The 23439-nt window shown below is 47.1% G+C and overlaps 1 protein-coding gene across 2 annotated transcripts in view; it reads right to left on the bottom strand.

Moving 5' to 3' along the window:
* Window positions 1–1440: 1440 nt before the first annotated feature.
* The window catches only part of MTMR12 (myotubularin related protein 12), a 59287-nt gene continuing 37288 nt past the window's right edge, over window positions 1441–23439 (bottom strand). For both annotated transcript variants that reach the window (XM_031443663.2, XM_064479833.1), the window contains exons 8-16: window positions 21894–21969; window positions 16736–16842; window positions 15971–16095; window positions 14451–14529; window positions 12974–13044; window positions 10081–10253; window positions 7759–7926; window positions 6722–6883; window positions 1441–4331 (exon numbers count right to left, since the gene is read on the bottom strand). In XM_031443663.2, coding sequence (XP_031299523.2) covers window positions 3762–4331; window positions 6722–6883; window positions 7759–7926; window positions 10081–10253; window positions 12974–13044; window positions 14451–14529; window positions 15971–16095; window positions 16736–16842; window positions 21894–21969 — 1531 coding nt within the window. In that variant the 3' untranslated portion in view covers window positions 1441–3761. The remainder of the gene's footprint in view (window positions 4332–6721; window positions 6884–7758; window positions 7927–10080; window positions 10254–12973; window positions 13045–14450; window positions 14530–15970; window positions 16096–16735; window positions 16843–21893; window positions 21970–23439) is intronic.

Raw genomic sequence — 23439 nt, forward strand, 5'->3', positions numbered from 1 at the left:
AATCACAAAATAGGTCAAGATGTCTATGTTTTTAAAGACACAGAACCAGCACTCTAACAAATTATCTTCCTGTTCAATATATAAATGACATTTGAATAGTTCTTTGTATTACCCATGGCCAGCCTGGTTATCTCCTGTGTAAGCCCTTGGACGACTCCTGGTTACACTGGAAACCACGGATAAACAGGGTCTTGCTTCTCCCGCCCCCCACCTAGTATTAAGGGAAGTTAAGCGCACAAGTCTGCGCGCGTGTGCGTGCATGTGTGTGTTTGGGGGAGGTTGCTAGAAGCTTGTTATGTGGAAGGCCATGCCATTAGAGACCCGGTCCCTGCAGCAGAGAGGGTCCTGGGTGCTCAGCCCCGTCTGTCCTGCCCCTGCATAGGCTTCAGAAATGCTCCAGAGCCCAGTGGGGCCTACGCTCAGCTGCGGAGACCTTCCTCTGAGCAACTCCAACCACAACCATGGGAGGGGCTCGGGGAACAGGCTCTAGTCCAGGTTCCTGCTGCCCCTTGACTCACCTTCAGGACAGGAGGGGCCACGAAGGCACAGGAGACACCTCCCCCAACCTCCACCATCCTGTTTCACACTGGATGGAAAATGCCCCACTCTTTCCCCTCCCCGCAGGTCCCCCCCTCCTCACCTCACCTGACTTGGATACCAAGGAACAAGTGAACTCCAGAGAGGGAGACAGCCGAGTCCATCCAAAGTCCAAGAGCAGTTTAACAAAGGTGGAAAACAGGACCTGAATCCGTTAACATACAGGGAAGGCCAGGACTACTAAATGGGAATTATTATTATTATTTTTTTTGGCAGGGGGAGGTAATTAAGTTTGTTTATTTATTTATTTGATGGCAGTACTGGGGATTGAACCCAGAACCTTGTACATGCTAGGCATGCACTCTACCACTGAGCTATACCCTCCCCCCTCTAACTGAGAATTTAATACAGATATCAAAGAACGTCTCACGTGTGAAAGGATGTGGTAGCAATGAGGGCTCATGGTGTTCCCGGGAGGAGGTCTCAGAGCCGCTCTGTGACGTAGGAGGCAGGCCTGGCCAGACAGGATCGGAGGGAGACACCTTCTGCTGTCATGGCGGAAAGGGAGAGGGCTGCAGGTGGGAAACTTCAAAGAAATGTTACTTCTCAATATGCACAAGTGACAGGTCTCAATCCAGCAAGCACTAAACAAACAAATCAGGAAAATCTCCGACTTGCTATTTAATTTCAGGGATTAAAAAAACCCTTTCCCTTTACTCACCCTATAGGGCTCCTACCCTATTTTATTTTTCTTCATAGTATTTCATCACCACCTGCAATTTTAAATCTCTATTTGGTTACTGGTTTCCCATCACCGACCAACCAACCAACCAACCACACCAACCAACCACACACACTAAGTAAATCAAAGTAATTATTCCATGTCATATCGACCACACTGAATACAGTATTATAAATTGTGCTTTAATTTCTGCAATCAGGTATGATGCAGTGTGATACAAGTATAAAGTTTCATTGTACATCCAGAAAGTAAAAAGCACATTTATACAGATTCAGCCCAACAGCTTATTCCCTAAAAAGTTTTGAATGTAATTAAAGCTAATTTATCTTCAGTGTAAAAACTTGGAGGTATAAACAAACTCAGGACACTATATACAGCAAATTAATGTACATTTCCAAACGTGCACAGTGCAGCAGTTTAAACAAAGTAAATGGTCTCATTTCAGCTTTTATTGTTAAGCATAATCCACATCTCAATCTTGAATAAAAATGTCACAATATATAAACCCACTGAGAATCCTGTACACAAATACAAGTTTACAGAAATCTGATTTCAAATATAAATACATAAATGGTCATGACCTAACATGTTACAACAGCTTATTTTTCTATTGTAATTAAAAAAAAAACCATAGAAAAATATTTCAATACACATTCAACTGCTATGACAGGGGCCATGACCTTGTGCCTTTAAACCATACTTTATGGAGTGTAAAGCATCACACCTGGCATTTTTGGAATGAAAATTACTAAGATCTTAAAGACTGAAGAGGCTACTGTATCAATATTCCCGTTATAATATGGTAACAAAACTAGTTAGCTCCATAGTGTATCTGGGAAGCAGTAGGGCAGAGGAGTGGAGGTTAGTGCCAGTTTAAGAAGGCCCGCAGGACGTACATGAAGGTAGCCAATAACTAGGGTAACTTAAAAATCCCTACTGCAAGCCTAACACTGACCTTACTGGTGAGACTCTTAAGGCAACCAAGACTGGGCCTGTGTTTGGCCCCAGATGCATGAGCCCTGCCCTCCCTCAACCTCCATCGTCCTAACAGACCAACAGGGCCCACAGAACGACATGGCGAGGGAGGACGGTAAAGCAATCTCCTGTGTGTACAAGATGATTCAGTGCAAACTGAGAAACTCCTTTCTCAATAGTTTCAAAATTCCTTATTGCCCTTGAGCAACTGAAAGTTTTTCTAAACAGGTAATAATCAAATTGGGATCGATACTGGAGAGCAAATGTATATAAAAGGCAAACATTCGATAGGAAACATTCTAATGTGAGATAATTTCCCCCCTTCCTTTTGTGGAATTGAACAGGGTTCCATGGAGAATGAAAAAAACTGGTCCTTACAAAGTGTTCTTTCCTGCATTCAAAAAATATATATCATCTAGACAGCAGATCCAAGAAGGTTACCAGGCAGAGTCAAGTTTCTTCTATGGCTTTTAAATCGCTGAGGTACTATGTGATAACCATCACTTCTGACATTTATGCTTGACTGCTTCCCTGTGAAAGCCACATTCAACAGTGATCCTACTCATCAGTCTGTAAGGTGACAGAGACCTGGGGAACCCGGCTGAGGGCTGCTGCAGAGGACGGTTGTCACAAGCGCCCCGAAGCCCGGGTGTGCTGTTAGAAAAAGGCAAAGTGATTGCTTTCAGATGCTGAGCGCCTCTGGAAGAACAGAAGCTCCTCTGGGCAAACCAAAGAGACTCCCCCAGTCTAACCAACAGGTTTAGCAGCAAGATCCTGGGATGATGTGCACCAAGGCGGGAAGTGGGGGAGCAGGGAGAGCGGTGGCGAGTGGTACGAGCAGACAGGGAGACCTGGAGCTGTCAGCCCACAAGAAAGGGCAGGGGGGTCGGCTGCCCCCCCCTCCCCTGTGAGGTGACACATTCCACACAGGAGGGAGGATGGTCTGAAACATCAGGATGGGTGACATGCGTGGCAAGAGAACAAAGAGAGGAAAAATGCTACGGTTTGGAAATGAAGGCCACACATCTTAATACCTCTATCTGAATGTTTTAGGTCGCCATAAACACATCATGTAAAGCTGAGCTTGCTCCCAACTGAGATGCGACAGAGACACTTGCTGTTCCCCATGGCTGGATAAATCACCTTGGCACAGAAAAGATCTGAAGATGGTGGAGTCCAGGCACGTCTTACCAAAGCCCTTTCTAAGTAGTAAACCAGCTACTGCAGGGTATGCAGCAGACGTCAGCCACAGTTCTACTCTGGGCCAAGCAGTAACTCCTTTTAATGAATAATACTAGAGATAAGGTTTTAATTGCATAGTCTTTCAGAACCAGGGGGAAAAATGAGAACCAGCTCTCTTCCTAAAGACCAGGTTCCCCCTGGGCAAGGGTTATGCCCCTCTCCCCAGCAGTCAGCCTCAGTGCCACACACCCATCCCGAGGGCAGGTGTGTCAGACTCCTGTCCCAGCCTGCGACACTCCTCTCTCACAATCACTGAACAGATGGGTCACACATCCCCCAGATCCACAAACTCATCTTCTCGTTTGGCCAAATCCTCTTCATCTCCCAAGGCTTTCCAACCACTGGTGGGCAGGACCGGCTTGGAGGAATGGCGCTGCAGCAAAGCAAAAGGGAACAAGGAGGACAGGCGGACGGAGTTCCTCAGCAGGGAGGTGGCCTCTGCCTGGAGGGCCTCCTGGCTGTGGTGTTTCTCCTCGATCTTCTCCTGCAAGCACTGGACTTCCTCCATCATCTCCAAGAGTTTGTTCATGGTGGCCACCCTGCCGCCACCCAGGATTTGGGCCTCTGGAATCCAGCGCAAGTAGCGCTGGGCCCAGACTTTGATTTCTGGCCCCTCGATGTGCGGCAGCAACAGACCGTGGTAGTTGGTGGGCTTGCTGTGCCAGCTCTCATAGAACTCGCGGAAGTTGTCCTGCAGCTCCTCAGAAGAATTAATTAGTTTGCTAATCCTCTTGCCCAGAAGGTTTTTAATTAAATGATCTGTTTCCTCCCTGAAAAATCCTCTTTTGGGAGATGACTTAGATTGGGTGAGCGGCAAAGAAAGCTGTCGTTGATGCTTTGAGAGAAAACACAAATAAAAATCTCTGGTTAGCCTGAGAGCAGGTACAGTTGTTCTCATCTGTGCTCCCCACCTCAAAACCAAAAAAAAAAAACCAAAAAAAACCCCAAAAACCCAAAATCCTGCTTTAACAAGAGTCACAAGACATCAGAATTGCCACGTGAATGCAAATTCATTACGAGGCTACACAGAGAAGGCAGCAGGGTGGGTGGTGGTGGTGAGGGAGGGATTCTTGTTTATTCCACGATGCAAATGTCAGAAACACACCGGGTTCATAAGCACCTGGGTGAAACCAGGCGCAGGTGGAGCTGTGCAGAAAGGCACGCTGTGGCACTGAGAGGGAGGTTTTAAATCTCTCCTCTCCATTGTAGTGGCACCACAGGGCACAAGTCCTTGTGAAGAACAGGCTTAAGTTAAGACAGGCTGATGATAATTTAGGGGGTGACTTGTGGGGAGGAGCCCCAAATGAGTATTTCTGAAGGGAGCAAGATGTTTCTTCTTTGAGAACTTCAAGGTATTCACTTCCACAATATTCTGAACACCTAATACGAAGCAGTGTCGGCGACCTGGAGAGCCTGTCACTCTGACGAAATACCTTATAGGTGATCAGGCATCCAGAGGGAGGTCAAGCCAAAGTCAAAGAGAGAGCTGCAGGCTGGGGGTCAGGGTGGCCCTTCTCCCAGGGACGCAGGTGAGTCGGGCAGGGCAGGGCACGGGGGAGCGGGTGGAATCTGACAGCCACGGAGCGTTTGCTGCCAGCCAGGTCCTGTGTTCAGTGCTTACGTGCATCCACTGACCCGAGTCTCAGAGTCACTATTATTGCCCTATTTTACAACTGAGGAAACTGAGGCACGGCAGTTAAATAGTCACAAAGGCTCCAGCTACCAAGTGCGAGACATGGTTTCACATGCAGACAGTCTGGTTGCAGAGACTGGACTCTCAATACAACTCTCCTTGTCTTGGAAGCCCCTTCTCTCCAGCCCCAAGTGAATGCACGTCCAAGACAGGCCAGGTGGGACCAGCACTGCATGCCTGGGGCTGGGTCGAGGCGGGGCTGAGCAAACCCCAGGGTCTTGAGCAGTTACTCCCAGGGCAGCCACAGCTCTTCAGTCTCCACAGAACTTCTCCAAGGAGCCGGTCCCCTCGATGAGAGGCCCCAGACTTCACACCTGGTGTCCTCACCCCGAGGCTTCAAAGTTCCCTGCTGTGGCTGGTACGACATGATGCCCTTCAGCTCCAATCCCTCCCACCGCCAGCTGCTGGCGCTCAGGCCACCTGCTCCTACCTACAGGGAGAACGGACCCTCAGAGAACGGGGCCTGGGCAGGGAAATGGAATCCAGTCTCACAAAGTGGAGCCTTGGTTTCCTGCATCTCTCAGGGCCCCTGCCCCTCTGGCCTGGGGCGGTTCTGCCAGGCTGACTAGGCGAGATGTACACATGCGGCCACCAGGGGGCACAGCACACTGAGACCATCTCACCTTCGGCCAAGCTGCTCTGGAGCTCAGGGCAGTTCTGGTCCAGCAGACAGCAAAGAGGCTGAATCTGGAGGGAAATACCCACCCTGGGCCTGAGGTCCCTTGAAAGGGCCTCTTTAGAATGGAGCCTCCTCCCACAGCAGAATGGCTTGGCTCCCTGGAATCCTCAGGGTGGTGGGATCAGGACAGCAGTGGAACACACACTGTGTGGGAAGGACACACGCTGACTCGGGAATGACTACCACTGCTCTCCCCTAGCGGGTCTGGTGGGCAGGTGGACCCAGGTCAGGAGACAGAACTAGGAAATGTAAATCACACATCATCTAGGGAACTTCGGGGTTTTAGTAACTAAAAAAATCAGGAAAAAATATCTGAAGGGAAACAAAGAATTTGACATGTGTCGTTTACAGCCCAGGTCTACAAACAACAGCCCATGGGCCCAGTCTGGCCTGGTGTCTGCCTCTGTAAACACTGGAACACAGCCATGGCTGTCTGCTCAGGGCTGTGTCACACCACGAGAGTGGGGGGAGTTGTGCCAGAAACAGTATGGCCCCTGACAGAGCACGCTAGTTACAAATACCATTTGTAGCATGAAGAAAGGCCTTGCTATTGAAGACATCATTACAGACCGCATAGAGCCCACACTGGGATGAGTGTTCCTTCAACTTGACCAACCACACTCGGGCAGGGACAAGATGCTCAACTCCACACGGCAGGCGCCTCTAGCCACAGTATCCCCAGTGACACTCAGCAAATGGCCACGTCTCACTGGGGATTCTCAAGGGCCCTGACAATCTGCACATCACAATCTCGACTCTGCAGGCTGTGTCCAGAATCCATATATAACTTTTATCATTACAAACATAGGGATCGCTGTGCAGATGAAGGGGGTTAGACATGTGCACATCTTACTTTGCAATGCATTCCTTTCCGCTGGCCTTTGTCCAGTTTTGGCTTTTCCACGTAAAGAGGGTTTCTGAGCAATGTCTGGGCTTTGGGTTCAAACTGTACAGACCAGTCCCACACGGTGAGCAGATTCAAAGGCTTGCTTTGTGTATCCTGGCTTTCCCTACCCTGCCAAAACAAGCACAGGTCACGATGTTTCCAGGGAGGGCTGAGCAAAGCAAATACAGTTCTGAGAGACGGGCCCCAGGAAGGGCGCTCCCACCCGGCCCCGAGACCCAGGCTTCAGCAGCTGCTCACTAAGGGCTCTTGGTGGGGACGAGGGAAGGAGGACGCATTTCCTGGAGGCTGCATGCCAACCGCTGTGCTGAGCCATGGCTGTGTACCAGCGGTTCACAACAGCCCAGGGAGGTCACTCCTATTTCCCTAGTTTACCTTTGGGAAACTGAGGCTTGGGAAACTGATGTGAACTGCTTGAGGTCATGAAGCTGGTGAGCAGCGGCTCTGTGTGGCCCGCTCCCCTGTAGGATGTGGTCAAATTGGCCCTGCAGGGTCAGCTCCAGCGAGCCCCGACCTGAGGGCTGGTCAGAGCACCGAGACGGCTGGAGAGTTAGAGCCCCGGAAGCAGGGCTAAAAGGGTTTCAGAGGGAAAGTAAAAGCCTAGAGCCCCTGCTCTGCCTCGTCCTTGCCCTCTCCAGTCACTCCTGGCAGCAGGCAGGTGGAGGAGAAAGCATCTGACCTCTTCACAAAGACAACTTTTAATACGCTTATTAATTCCCAGCTCTGACACCTGCGCCCAGCTCCAATATTCACCATGTGATTTGGGTGAGTTATTTACTGTCTCAGTGCCTCAGCTCCTCAGGGATAGTAATAATGCAGACTCTCTGGGTGCTTGAGGGGTAAATACCAATCCCGGGAAAGCACTCAGAAGAGGGCCCAGGATGTAGTCAGTGTAACATAAATGTCATTTTTATCATTGACCTTGCTGCATCCTACTAGTGAGACACGGCTTCTTCAACACACAGGTTCCCACGAGGGACTCTTACCACGTTACCATCTTTTTGATGAGGCGAATTGAAGAAGAAGGTGCTAAAGATGGGTATGTACAGGCTGTCTGACAACACAGTCAGGTATGTCTCCGTGAACTCAAAGGCGGGGGGGTGCTGGTGCACCAGCTGCCAGACGCAGTCTAAGAAGAGCAGGAACACGGGAACCTGTGTGAAAACAAGATTCTCGTTACTGAGTGGGCGCCGGCGGTCTGATGCCAACAATCCCGGGTGCAGGGCAGCCATCTCAACAGGCGTGGAATAACCACTTCCGGGCACTATATTCTCTGGAAAATACATTCCAGGGGATTCCCATTCCCAATTCCATCCCATTGCAAGTGATAAACATGCCCAACTGAAGCCACATGCCCACGGACGAATGTCCGGGCTTCGCAGCTCCTACCTGTGGGAGAGACACTCCCGAGATGGAATGTGTAAACCTCACCGTCAGTCAGCACTGACAGATGGACACTTGCAACAGATACTGAATCGGGGAACACTAACTCTGAACCTCCATGAGTGAAATGCTATTTCTACCCCAAAGAATTTCACTCTTCTCATCAGTAGCACAGTACAACAAAAAACCTACTCGATTACTTTAAGTTTTGTCAACACTCCTCCACCTGCTGATGATCAGGGTCCAGAAGGGAAAAGCAGTAAAAGTGAGTGTCTAACATTTTTTCACAAATCCCTCTTTTATTAGTAACCAGTGGCCTCTTTTATTAGTAACCCAGAGCCAAGCCCTTTATTCGTAGAGATGGGTGTTTTCCAGGGTGCCTGGTCATTCCTGTCAGGGGCAGAGGTCTCACACACAGCTCCTGAGGCGGGAGCAGGGAATCCAGCTCCTGAATCCAAGTCCAGTGCTGCGTCAATTATACCACAAACCAGACCACCCAGTTTTCCATTAAAACTCCATCCAGTGTGTCAGGGGGCAGGGTAGAGCTCAGTGGTAGAGCGCATGCCTAGCACGCACAAGGTCCTACGTTCAATCCCCAGTACCTCTGTTAGATAGATAAATAAAGCTGATTACCTTCGCCGACCAAAAACCAAAAACCAAAACCAAAACAAAAAACTCCAGGATGTCGATGCTGAGATGCTGAGAAAGGTCTATGTGGCAACTTTATTTCACACCTCACTGTATGTTCTATATCATTAGAGTGGGAAATATTTGAACCTCACTGTACGGTCAAGGAAATGGACTCAGAAAGTATGAGGAGACCACCAGACCTGCTCTTGGACTCTTTCCCCATCAGACATGGTGCCTGTCAGCCCCTCTTTTCTCAAGACATATAAACTACACAAGACACAAACATGCTTCCCACACAGTAGCAGCAGTCTCTGCCCATCGAGTTATCTGAGTCCCAGCAACCTTTTAAATTAGAGTCTCAGGAAGGTGAGGTCCCTTTCAAGACTGGAGGATCGTGGTTTCCATTCAGTCCGAGGGGACACAGAGGAGTACAGACTAGACCTGAAAGAAACCTTCAGGCCCAGCGAGAGGAGCCCAGGTCTGCCAGGACACCCCGAGCCCTCACAGCAAGGCCAGGGCTCTCTGTTCCCACAGCCCACAGGCAGACACACCGATTAGCTGGAGTCAGGAAAACCAGCGGTCACGCTGCTAGCATGCGCTAGCCCTGCAGGGGATTTAATTAAAGTTCACCTGTTTTCATTTTTCCTTCCACAGTCACTAATAATGCAGTCAAAGGCGTCTGTACAGCTGTAACCTAGACAAGTACACCCCAAACTGGGGGCCTCCTTTTCACTAAGTGAGCTATAACACTAACCCTCCTGGGGCTTGAATTAGGAGGTCCAGGTCTGCAGCCACCACGGTGAAGGCCCTGGGAACAGATAACATTAACATATCCCTGTGTTTTATTTTGAAAGAGTTTATCGCAAGGTAAATTACTTTGTGTTATTATGTATTTTCTGTAGGAAATTTGTATTTGAATATGAATATTCATTTTTTTTGGCAAAGACTAACGAACCAGAAATTGTGGGAACCTCTCATTGAGTTAATTTTTATTTAAGTTTTACAAATCAGTATTACTTCCACCACGAAATATAATACACTCTTTGTGGGGGTGGCATACAATTTAGAAGTGAAGACTCTGAACACACTTGTTAATAAATATCCCTTTCCCCTGGGAATGGCTTCAATATTGTTTAAAGCATTCAAAGTCATCAAAGACTGAACTGATCTCAGCCTTCCTGACAAGCCCGCAGTGCATGCACTCTGCGGATGTAACCCTACATCTGAAGACAGGTATGAAATAAGAGACTGGGCTCTGCCTCCCAGGCTGCCCGATCTGCAACGAGGACACTCACCTCCTCCTTGTCACTCTGACGCAGGTGGTTGCAGCGGTCCAGGAAGCAGTGACCACCCATGATCCACTCCTTTTGGACAAGGCTCTGGAAACCAAATCTGGTTCTACAGTGGGGGTCCATCATCACTTGCACCAGAGAGGAAATGAGGCAGCAGAGGTCGGAGGCGTTCTCCTCTGGGGGGGAGGGGGCGGGCAGGGTGCCCAGTGGCAGGGCAAAGAGGAAGAAGGGCATGGAGTGTTAGAAAGCAGGAGTCCAAGGCCATTTTTGTATCAAGTGTTGCAGTGACTTTAGGCTGGGCCTTCGTAGGTCCAGGGTCATTTTCTTGCCTCCAGCCAAGCTATAGTTTACAGAGACTTCCAGATGTTGACAGATAACACATATTTTGCTTGTACTTAGGTCCTAAAGACTTTCTACAAAACAATCTCAAAAGGATTCTCATGAAAATACAGTTTGTTAGGGGAAATCAGCATGGGAACACAAATTAAAATGAACAATTGAATCTGTTTATTTTATATAAAAAGCAAACATGTTACTGTCAGAGCTCCTACGTTCAACTCAACATTAGATGTATCTACAAATTTATGTAAGTAAAGCATTCTAGCAGCATAAATTTTTCTTAGTTTTCTGATAATGAAGACCTGCCTGTAATTGCCTATATGAGGAATGCATATATTCTGTGATGCATTTAATCAGTAAATCTACAGGTAAATAAAATAGTTTCAATTAAAAAAAAAAAAAGCAGCAGAGGGCTCGGCCCAGCGCAGTTAACAGCAGGGTCCCCAATACCAGCGTCTCCCACTGACAGTAAAGTGCTCATCACCTAAAGGCCAGGGCCAGTGGGCAAAAAAGTTGGTATTTTCAGACTGAGAGACAAACTGCTCCCAGCCTGGCTAGTACTGGTCCTGCACACACTGGCACTAAATATGGATTTGTCACTGATGAATAAACGCAGCAGGGCAGATCCACTGGCAGAGCGGGGAGTCAAGATGCCCCACACGATGAGGGCAGACTCATACGTTGACAGTGACCTGCTGGGCTCCACGGACCAAGTTCAGAACCCTGCCAGCTGGTGTGTCGAGGTCTCCATCACGGAGCTCACTGTTCCCAGGCTCAGCTGCTTCTCAGGCTCCTTCCCTCCACTACCCCTGCTATGGAGAAAGTGTAATATTTCTGGATTGCACCGAAACACTCAGATTCTCAGCTCCACAGCTCTTTCCATTTCTGTCTGAGAGCATAGTGGGGCCCGTGCCCCCTCGCCTAGCCTAGAGGAGAAATTCTCTGTAAGCCATGTGCCCACCCCTGGTGTGCACGGTACAAAACCCACACGATGAAAATTCCGCTCACACCCTTGTTCACCATGCATGACTCACAGCAAATAAAAACATGTCTACACTCGTGCATTTGTCTTAAGAGTTTTCACATTCTAAAAGTCAGGGTTTGCATCCCTGTAGTTTCACCTTTGCAAAAAGGAGTGCAACTCACGTTGCTATCTTAACCCATCCATGAGGACGGTGGTGCTGCAGGCAGCGATGGGGTCAGAGAAACTCCAGAACGAATTCTAAGCAGGGAGGTGTGTGCACTGTTCAACTCTCATGCTGACCCCAGGGTCACAAAGCACTGCAGGGCCAGGCTTACACCTGGGCTTCTATTTTTCCTCAAGCCTAAACCACGGGAACACATGGGTTTAGAAGAAACAATTTTTATTTTTGTCTTTCCAGTGCTACCACCTTTCAAAACAAGTTTCATATTTTAAGAGAATCTCCCTTCTTGCACGTGGAGGGTATTAATAATACACCTGCGGGTCCTAGGGAGAGCGGCTAGAAAATGAGATTTCAGAGGAGCCACAAGTCAGTAGTCCATCGAGGAGCGAGTGACAGGTCAGCCTCTCCTGCCAAAGATTCCCATTTCATTTTGTGCAGCTCTGGGATGGCGCAGTCTGGCCGGTACTTCCACCTCTCAGCCCCGCAGTCTTATGCCTCCTCGTCCTCTCCAGTTACCCAGAACCCTGCTCTGCCACTGCTAGTTAGGTCTTTCTCAATACCGTCTTTAGGCCTGCTCTCTCTGTAGGCTGTAAACTTCTAGAAGGCAGAAGTATAGGGCTCTGTACCTAGGGGGTGCTCTGTGAATGTACTGAAACTTAAGTCAGTGAGCCAGCAGAAGCCACAGGCAGACACGGTTCCAGTCCGCCCACAGAAGCTAAACCTCAGCGTCAGGAAGAGTGTCAGGGGAAGGACAAACGCCTGAGGGCATGAAAGCATGAGCCGGCCTACTTAATGGGAAGCGTGGGGCTGTAAGAAACTAAGTATTCAGAACAGCAGACACAACATTTGAGCTTAGACCTAACCAATTCCAGCAGCGACCTTTGTTGAATGTGGTTTACTCTTGCTTTTACACATTCTGAGTGCGTACAACCTGTCCTCATGTACAAGTTAAGCCCACTGAGGAAAAGGAAATCGTGGCCCACAAAGTTTCCATGGCAACCTTACAAAGTTACCAGACACAAAGATGTAAAAATGACAATTAAAGCACCCATGGGCATCTTTATACAAAAAAAGACTATCCAAAGATTTTAACTTTAACCAAGTTGAGTTAATATAAAACCCCAAAACATTAGGAAATGTGAGCTTTGGTAAAGATACCAAACAATTCCTTCTTGGGCTGTGAGTAGGTCTGCCAAGTTCCAAGTGAAAGAATTTATTTTTAAACTGTAACACTGAAATCCAAACCAAAGGATCCCAAGGTCAGGGTAAAAAGAATGGGAAGGATTTCTACACTAGCTCACTCCTTCTACAAGACAGTTCCAGTTACGTAAAGGTCTATATTACAGAAACTGAACCTCAAGCAAAGAAAAAAGGAAATGTGCTTAAATATATTTAAGCTTTAAATATACTACCTAAAAGAAGAATGTTCACGTTTTGTGCTTCTAGACATTCTGCTATCTCGATTGCTTTTTTCAGGCAACGTCTAAATAGGAGAGAGACAAGAAAAAAGGATATTAGTTCTTGAGCTGGGTATCATAAACAATAAGAAATTTAGAGGCAGTCTGACTTGATCTTCAGTTTTCTATATCATTTATTTTTTCATGCTACAATTCTGCAGAAAGAAAATAAATTATCATCTACACTATTCAGATACTGCGAGACACTCATCTGCTTATTAGAAACTTAAATTTTCAGAAAATAATAAAATTGATGTAAAAATGCTCCTAGGTGATTCCTAAACTAGAAATTCTTATTGCAAATCATACCTGAGTGTGTTGGCGAGTCCTAGTAACACCCATAAACACTTACACCTGAAGGCTGAGCTACACGTCCACTGTGTTTAATTCAAGGTCACCAGCCAAACGTGTTGGCGTGGCTGAAAGGGCCTGATATGCCCAGAACTCCCTTCATCTCTCTCAGACACACTGTTCCCTTGGAGACTGTTGCCACTGCCAGCAGCTCCGCCCTCCCTACCGGTAACTTGGGGCTTCACACGCTGTTCCCACCTGCAGAGGTGCCCCCACGCCCTCCATCTGCTGAGGGACACTCACCTTCTCTGCCCACCCCACACAGAGAAAGGCCCTTTTGTTTTATAACATTTATCACTACTTGCAATTATATATTCAAATGGCAGGATGTGCAGCAGGTTCTTCAAAACCTGTCTGTTCATACGTGTCTGGAGGGCCGAGGCTCCTTTGCACAAACTCCTGGCAGACCTGAGACAGCGCTGAGCTGGGTGAAAGAGAGGATGCTTCTCTCCCCTTGAGCACGACCCAAGCTCTGAGCTGTTATCTCATCCTCCCTCACCCGATCGTCATTTCTGTTTCATGCCTCCCTCTGCTCTCTTCTATTTATGGGCAACAGAGAGAAGCTATTCAAAACATGAAGTAGGAAAAGGAATAAAATTCTGTTCTCTTGGAATCTCTACTTAATTCCAAAATGAAAAATAGCTAATTGACATTAATTATAGTAAAAAAATTTAATAGGTAAGAGATATATGTAATAGGTAAGAGACATAGAATTCTTCTAAAAAGGTATTCAGTAAAGACTCTCCCTGTCTCAGTCCCCAGCCTCCTCCCTGGAGGTGGGCCCTGAGGCCTCAGTGAGCAGTCCGGGGTGCCAGGCACCTTCCTTTGTAGCCCTACAGTCCCCAGTCTGTAGTCTAGGGAGTCGACTTCTGTGGGCAGGTGGCATGTCTGTAAATTCTGATAGAATGTGCACAGCACTGACAAACGATGAATGTAAAATCCAGCTGAGCCCTGAACAGAACATGTGATTTAAGAATATTTAAATGTAAAATATAAAACAGTTAAATTAACTGTCAGTTTGCTTTACTAACTTGGATTAGAGAACTGTGAAATTCATGAGCAAAACAATGGCTTGAAATACCTGATAATGTCAAGCCAGCTGCTACTTTCCAGCAGGGAAAACCATTTTATATCCGTGTCCCAAAATTCGGTACTATTATCTGAAAAAAAAGGAAAGATGGTAAGGAAGTCAGGCGCTGTTTGCTGACACACCTGCTGTAAAACGAGTGCTGCTCGGACTCACGGCCCCAGACTGAACCGCGAACCCAGCACAAGCCTCCATTTTAAGTGAAGGGCATTCTGCAACTTCAGCTGAAGTGGTTTCTGAACTGTAAACCCCTGGGAGGGGGTGGTAGGCAAAAACAGACTTTTAGTGCTCAAATAAAAAGTGCCCTACAATTCGAACACCAAGCCATGGTCCACCTGTAGCCCAACAAGGAGAGTGACACGCTCAGACAGACGCGCCGACATTCCGGCTGCTGCTTCTAGAAGCAGATGCAGCAGGACACAGCCCGACGCCGCAGAGGCCCGAGGGAGAGACGGCTTCTGCTGGGATCCTACACACACACACGCACACCCCTCACACACTGGACCCCGATACAGAAGACATGCATTTTACAGAAGTCTGCTGCACGTCCAAGTTGCAAACTCAAATCAGGAAGAAGCATATCCCCCTGCCAGTCCTGGATGGTGAGAATTGCAGCCTCCGTCAACAAGTCCCATCTCACTCTCTCTGCCAGGTGCGTGCTTTTTAAGAATCTGGTTCATAACGTGCATCCCCATGTGTTCCACCTACAAGTGTACGCGTGCTTCCCCCGCCCACCCCCGCGGTGTCACGTTCATCCTATCTCCAACGCCCAGCATGGTCAGTGTGTGCAATGGGAATTCAACAAATGTCAGCTGAATGAATGAATCCTAAATCAGACCACCAGGCTAAAAAGTCAAAGTTAGGAGAAGTTACAAAAAGTGTGACAAATCTCAGAGATAAAGACTCATTCAAGAGTGAAGAGAATCAGCAGGTGACTGGGCTTGACTGAATCTGATCCAGGTTCTCAATGGTTCACACTGGGCAACCTGTGAAGGGAAGTGGCTGTGACTATGATGAGCATATTTCATTTTCTACTTTGTACGTTTCTGATTAATTCAGTTTTTTCACTGTAAAAAATACGCTCAATCAGAAAAAAAGAAGTAAAATATTCTACTTGGTGAGGGGAGTCCATTCAATAAGCCACGAAGGAAAACAGGTGACTCACTTCATAGAATAGCCGGTGAATACAAGCCTTACACAGTCTACAACTTCCCGAGGGAGAAGCCCAGCGCTCACGACTGGGAAACCAGGGTGTTGGGAAAGGAAGAGAAGAGGAGGGTGGCTCTGTGTTCACTGCCTCGAGAGGGGACAGTGCGCCAAGGGCCTGTAGAAAAACGGTGGCAGAAGTGTGGTGACGGCAGCTGGCCCCCCGGCCACCAGCCCCTCCACAGGGTGACACTGGCCCTCACGGCCGTGAACCACTGTGTCCTACCACAAGGAACCCAGGGAAAAGACACCAGCTGTCATCTGACCCACGTGGCATGTCTTTCCCCATGTGGCAGCATCCTCCTCACCTATCAGAAACAGTTGTTTAAATTTGGAGTATGCGGTCTGGATTTCCTGCAGGGATAGGAAGTTGCTTGACAGATCTTCGGTTTTAACAATTTCATACGGTGGCCTGTGGATGGTCTTGTAAATTCTAGGTATCAAAGAGTAACAAGAGATTAGAAGGGCAGGGAGGAGTTAGAAATAGCCCCTTGTGCCAGGATCTGCGTGAAGAGCTCAGTGAGGGTCCTGCCGTCTACGTGCCCTCTGCAGCGAGGTCACTACCACGACTACCCTTCCCTGTCAGTGGAGGCGGAAGCAGAGGGACCAGGAGCAGAGCCACCTGGCCCAAGATTATGACATTTATAAGCTGATGGAGCCATGATTTGAACCAAGGCAATGGAACTCCAAAGTCTAATCCTTTTCTGCCTTTTTATTCATTCAGTTTAGGTTTTTTTTAACCTTTTGTTTAACATTTTTTCAAATATGCAGAAAAGTAGAAAAGAACAGCACAGTGACACATACCTTGACCTAATTTGATAACCGTTAACATTACAGACATCACTTTCTTAAATGTTTTAGTGTGCATCTCTAAAAACAATGAAGCTGATGTTCTTCACGATTATGTTATATGACTCCTTTCCAATTAGCAACGACCACCCTAAGCTGTACCCCCGGGCACTGAACACTGTATCAGCAGGCACACCGAAATGGACACGCTGCCGAGAACCGTCCCTGCTTCTTGGAAAACAAACACTGAGCTAAACGATTACAAAATGTAGAACAGTACTGACCCATCCAAGAAGTTCTTCTGGACTTGTAGAATGCCATCATCCTGTTCTTTGGGCAGTGCGGACATTTTCAAAAGGGCACATCCATTGTGGCAGGACCAACACCATATCTGCAGAGGGAAATAAAGGTTGTCCAGACATAATGTAAACCACCTAACAGAGGACAGGGAAGCTTCGTATTTTAATTCATACGAGGAAGTTTACACCTTAAGTATTAAATAGCTGAATATACTCAACTTCGTCATGCCAAGGAATAGGTGCTCACAATGAAAGACTGATTTAGTCTTTAAAAAACAGCCACGAAAAACTCAGGTCTAGGTAGTCACACTCAGACTCACTTGAGGTCTCACACACATCTTTTGATGTGGCTTTTGTGCTGGGAACTTGGTGGATGATGATAAAAACATCACCATCATCATCATCATTAGGGTAGTGACTATCGCTGGAGTGAGCGCATTATGTCAGGATTTCACATGAATCAAGTCATTTAATTCTCACAATCACACTCTGAGACAAGTATGAGTATTATCCCCATTAACAACGAGAAACCGAGGCTTGAACAGACCAAATAATGCCCCCAAGTTGCACAGACAGCCGCAGCAGTGACTCTGAAGGCAGCGCCCATCATTAGAGAAAGAATGAAAAGCTGGTTATTCAAGGCACACTGATATGAGACTCCTACGTGCAAGGCACTGAATTAGGTTGTCAGAGGAGGCAGAGGGCTAAGATACTGTGTCTACCTTCAAGGAGCTTATATTCTAAAAAGAGAAATCAATTTGCAGAAACAATAAAAAGCAGAATGTGGTAGAGCTCAGGAGAAGGGAATTTCAATGAACAACAAAGGGAGGGCAACCGAGGAAGAAATCACATGAATGCGCCCCTAAGTGGCAGATTCAAGTGTTCAGGCATTTTTTCTGGATACAGTGAGAGTTTCACTTGTTTGCTCTGTTTTACGAAAACAAAAGGAGATTGCAACTGATTTGGGGACAAGGTAATCTGCCAGCAGAGCCTGGAATGGAGGAGTGGGGGAGGCTGGCTGGGACCGATGAGCACTGCTGTGGACTTTGTGCCCTGATAAAGGTCTGGTTAAGGACCTGACTGGCTAAAGCCCAGTCCTGCTCTGCTAACCAAGCCATCGAGCCCCAGCTCAAAGGCAAACCTAGAGGGTTTCAGATGCCCAGAGGGGACGCCCTCTTGCCAGTCACCTGCGCCATGTAAACCATACACTGATACGCTGCAGCAGCCCGGGCCAGAGACGAGAGCAGCACACACCAGGCCATCCTCTGTGCTACACAAAGAAAATCAGGAAGAGGGACCAGGCAGGGGCTTCAGGGGAGGAGGACGAGTCAGCACCGGGGAAGGTGGGTGTCGAGTGCCAACAGGACACCTGTGTGAAGGTATCCAGGAGGCACTTAAGATGAGGGTTAAGAGCTGAGGAGGGGGAAGCAGGGCTGGAGCTCTGGACATGGGAGCTGACTGCCGGCTACAGTGGAAAGGCTGTCAGCCACCTGGGGGGAGGCCAGCAGGACGCGGACCTGCATTAGGAAAGAACTGCCAGAGAGCGCAGCTTCTCTGAGACTCCTAACGAGGCGGCTGAGACAAATCAAGGGCCTCTGCTGCCCTCCTATCCCCTCGGCCAACATCGTGCTACGTGCAGAAGCCACCCTGCGGTGCTCGGCCCTCTGCCACAGGCAGCGATGGGATGAAGGCCCAGGGTGGGTGCCGCTCACTCTGGGAGAGGGAGATGCTCAGCTGTGACTGCTGACAGGTGCTAAGAAATTAAGTGTTCTTCATCCTTTTTATCACCTCCCATGGGGCAGAAAGGACTGGCTCTAGTGTCATTCAGCCATAGTTCATTTCCTACTGGGGGCTCGGCCATACTGTCTCCTCTGAGGGGAGGTGCTAAGGGACCACTCCCTTACATTCTCTGCTTGAAACAATAAATAGAAAACAAGCAAAATTCTTGGTCAGAGAGAGACTTCTCACAGGAATTTAGCAAAAAACACACTGTCTTCTCCTACAGTAATCTCGCCAATTTCTGTCTGGGAAAGGGCCACAGGATTCTTAGCATGAATGACTTGACATAGACAAGAATTCGTCTGACAATCCTGTGCATTTTTAAAAGGGAGGGGAGATTATTCATTATTCGGTACAGCTCAAGGTGTCTCTCTTAACAGAGCCAAAGAGCTTTAGGGGAACAGCTGCAGCTGGAGGTAGGAAGCAGCAGAAGAAAGAAGAGAGAAACTACTGAGGAGGTAAGAGGACCAAGACAGCATCGTGTTTCTAAAGCCAAGTCAGGAATTTAAGAGGCAAAACATGGAGGGTGTGCTCAGCGGCCAGAAATCCAGTGCAGAGAACGGGGGCCGCACAGGCTCAGGGACTTGGGAGGGCCGATCAGCGGAGTGGGGTGCGGGTGGATTCAGGCTGTGGGAGGGAGGGGTCGAGGGGCAAGCAGAGAACATCAGTACCGAGCTTAAATACACTTGGTCGTACAGGCAGGGAGAACAAGCCAGTACCTGACTCTTAAGGAAGGACCACTTGAGGTCAGGGGAGACTTGAGCACGCCTTCAAGAGAGCAGAACTTCTGGATAGATACGCTCAGAAGGGGCAGAGTGACAGAAGCAGGTTCCAGACAAATCTAGGCAGAGGAGACCAAGAGCCCAGGCAGAGTCTGGACTGGAGAATGAAGAAAACAGGAGCAGGGAGAGAGACAACAGGACCAGGGAGAGAAGGAAGCCGCGGAGGCTCAGAGCTCGCTCTCCAAGACCCATGGAAGGAGGGGAGAGTAGGAGTTAAGGGTGGACTCCCCACCTTAGAGAGAATGAAAACCTGTTGGCACTGGCCCCAGGACAGAAGCACCCGGGAACCAGGAGGAGCTCAGAAGAGACCACTGAGGCCTGCGGGAGGCAAGGGAACAGTCGTCAAGCACCTGCTAACGCACGCTCGCCCGTTTGGTCTGAATAACCTCTAGCAATGTTCACCAGCCCCACAGCAAAAAGAACAGATAAATGCTCAGGGCTGGAGTTCAGCAGATGGTCCAGGAGGCTGCAGTCTCTTAGAATGGCAGCCAGGGTATGAACAAAATTACAAATGATGCAAGTCTTCCCCAAAGAAGAGTAAGCGAAGGCAGGGAAGAAGAGACGAGGTGAAAAGCCAGAGTGAAAGGCACAGAGATACGCAAATGTAGAGAACTAGCGATAATGGCTGCACGGTATGGTGAATATATTAAATGTTGCCAGTGGTAAATTTTATGTGATGAGTCCTGGGAGCTGTGTTCCCTGAGTAAATGTGTAAATTCCATCTTACATAATATTTTTCTACTGTCCTGAAAGCCATAGTGGAGCTTGTGGTGGAACGGTAGACTTTCATTCTTTAAAAAAAAAAAAGAATGAAATGAGCCTATCACTTCAAGGAAAACAACTGACAATTTGTTGTCAATGATAAAAATTGAACTTTCAAGCAAAAATCAGAATTTTGGAAAACTAGTCTCTGCCTTTCTAGCTGAACAGCTTCCCAGTATTTAAAGACTTTTCTGATGAGATAGGGATGATATTAATAAATGTGATTTTTTACATAAGAAAGTATGTCAACATTTGGATGATCTGTACAACCTAGTGAACCAGTATTTCCTAAACAACCAGTGTATTCTGTTTCAAAATCATGCATGTTTTAAGATCCATTTTAAGTACAAGATAGACCAACAGATTTTAATTTAGCAGTGAATGAAAAGTTCATTATGTTTTCAGATTCCTTACAAATAACCTTTATGAAACCACCACTTATCAATTTTTTGGTATACCATCAAAGAATAATATTACCTAATTATCTATCTAAAAGGCTATTAAATATTCCTCCCTTTCCCAAATACATAGCTGTGTGAGGCTGGGTTTTCTTCATGCACTTCAGCCACACCCAACATACCACAGCAGCCTGAATAAAGGGAGCAGATGTAAGAATGTAGCTGTCTTCTATTTTCAAAAATGGAAAACAGTACTAATTCCTTTTTGTTTGTTTTGGACAACGTAGTTATTTTTCATAGAAATATTTACATTAACATGTAATGAGTTTATTACTAAAATAAACATTAAACAATTTTTCAGCTTTAATTTTTAATTTGGCGCGTATCATCAGACACAACCACATAAACAAAAGCTCTTTGAGGTCCTCGGTTGTTAAGAGCGTAAAGAGTCCCGAGACCAGAACGCTTGAGAAGCACTGCTCTAAATCGAAGGCGGCAAACTGGTGGGACGTGAGCCAGCTCTGTCCCAAAGACAGGTTTTTAAACATTTAAACAGCTGCATGCATTTAGAAATCGGGAAAACTCACATAAAAATCTGATTTCTCTGATTCCTCCTGAGAAACTGGGACATCTGGAGAGGCCAGGCCCATTTTCCCAGGGCACAACCCGGCTGGCCCAGAGGAGCAGCCACCCCTTCAAGCAGGCACAGGGCCTCTGGTTCACTGCAAGGCTCCACCTCACCGCCTGCCAGGCCTGCATGCACTTCTGGGCACGTGACCCGTGCTGACACATCTCACCTCCCATCACGGGAGTGACCCTTTTGGTGAACCAGCCGTGCGCACAGCACAGCATTTATCTGCAATTCTCATTCTGTACCAAAGTCCCTGCAGGCCTGGCAACTCCCAACCGCCAATTAGAAACTGAAATGACTGCCAAAATCTTGCTTCCTTTGATCAGTGACACATTAAATGTGGCTCCCATCCCAGTCTATTCTGTGAAAACTCAGTAAGCTCTCCACGTCGTCTCTGGGAGAGAGCTCGGCCATGCCCACTCCAGATTAGTGGTGCAGGCCAAAAAGAACCTTAAACCCTGCTGCCCCTAGAGGGACGGCTCAGCCTCAAAAGGACTCAGGTGTTAAGTCAGGCTGGCTTTCAGCGCCAGGCAGATCTGTAATTCCCCTAAAGCCCCTTAAAGATGTCTCTGCTAAGAACTGCAGCGCATCTGTGAAAGCTCCAGAACTCTGTCCCTGGGAGCCTCATGTCGAAGAGGCTCCCCCAGGGAGTCCCAGAGATATTTTTAGATTGCTCTTGGACTGAGGACAAACTCTTTAAAACCAAAGCCGAGCGCTTTAAGTAGGATAATATGCCAGGATAGTCCCAGGAGCAACCCATGCTGTGAGGGCTCCCTAACAGATACACTTACTGGTATGCCGTGACCCTGAAAGCGTGACACGTCCTCTTCAGGAAGAGGGGTAGGGACAACAAAGTATGCTGGCAACCTAGAAGAAAGAGATGTCATCAGTTTTAGTACTGGAGTTAATTCACTAAACATGAAAGCTCAACGTCCATAAACACAGGAAGTTAAGAGGAGGGTTGGCGCATGGGGCCGTATTTCCCTGTTAAGAAGAATCAGCGCAGCTGAGCCGTCTCTGTCCAAATCAGTCAGGAATCTGAGTTCAGATCCCGGCTCTGCCTCTGATTCTGCCTAGCCCTAGGGAAGTTACCCATCTCTCTGGGTCCATTTCCTCATACATAAAATGAGAGGATTAGAACATCTGACATCTATTAGTATATGGGTTCCAAAATTGGGAGTGACCTTTCTCATTGCATAGTGACCATGTAAGTACCTGTGCTGCTCTCAGTCAGACACATGAAAACCAGTAATCACGATGACCACTGCCCAGGCATTTTATCAAGTACTCGACAATGCTGAAGTGCTTCCTGTGTGTCAGACTCTGAATAATTCACGTTAGGCAATTAGAACATTTAATCCTCCCAACACTATGAGGTATGGACTACTATTATTAGTCCCCTTTTTACAGATGAACAGACACAGCTCTATGAAGGCCCTTCCCAGGTATAGAACTTAAGTATTAGTGGAGCGCAGACCTGGACCCAAGCAGTATGACTTCAGTTTCTACAGAAGAAAATTTAGGTTCTAGAAATAACAAACCTCTTAAGCAGCAGGACGTGGGAAAGCTAGGTTTTCAGAGTTGCAGAGATCAGAGATATACACAGGGATGCCACCTCTTCTAATTAGCAGATGCCAGTTTCTATTAAAAAGGTCACCTGAGCTCTATCACTGCGAAGCTGTAAACACCTTTAACTAAGAAAGCCTGAAATAGAGCCTCATGAGAAATAAGAAGGTGCCTGTGGTATAAAAACTACAATGGGAAATAATCAAATAGTATTTGTATACATGTTGCATGTTTGAAGTAAATTTCTTTAGTGTTAGGTCATGGGAAAGATGGATTTTCTGAGTTGACGAGGTCATAATTTTAACATGATCAAGCCATTAGATCTAATCAATTCATAGGGATGGAGCAAAATTTTAAACATCACCATATGGATAGGTTCATGAAAATCCAGACTGTAGGAAACTATCAGACAAATGACCTGGTTTCTTCAAACAAATTGTAAGAAAAAGACAGTGTGAAAATTTATAGACTAAGAAGCGTAAGAAATCTAACCATTTTCAAGCTATCAACCTCACTGACTCTTGATTAATGACAAAATAGATTTAAAAAGTGGAAGATAAATTGTTTTTAAAATTTATAAAACAAGTGGGGACAATCTGAACACCTGACTGGGTACTGAGTGATATTAAAGCATTAATGTTAAATTTAAAAGGTGTGATAATGGCTTTATGGTTATATTTGTATAAAGAGTCCTTGATTTGTAGAGATGTACAACTGAAGTGTGGTGAGTTCTGGGATTTATTTCAAAATACTCAAAGGGAGGGGTGGATA

This window comes from Camelus dromedarius, chromosome 3 (assembly GCF_036321535.1).
Source record: "Camelus dromedarius isolate mCamDro1 chromosome 3, mCamDro1.pat, whole genome shotgun sequence".
Taxonomy (NCBI): Eukaryota; Metazoa; Chordata; class Mammalia; order Artiodactyla; family Camelidae; genus Camelus; species Camelus dromedarius.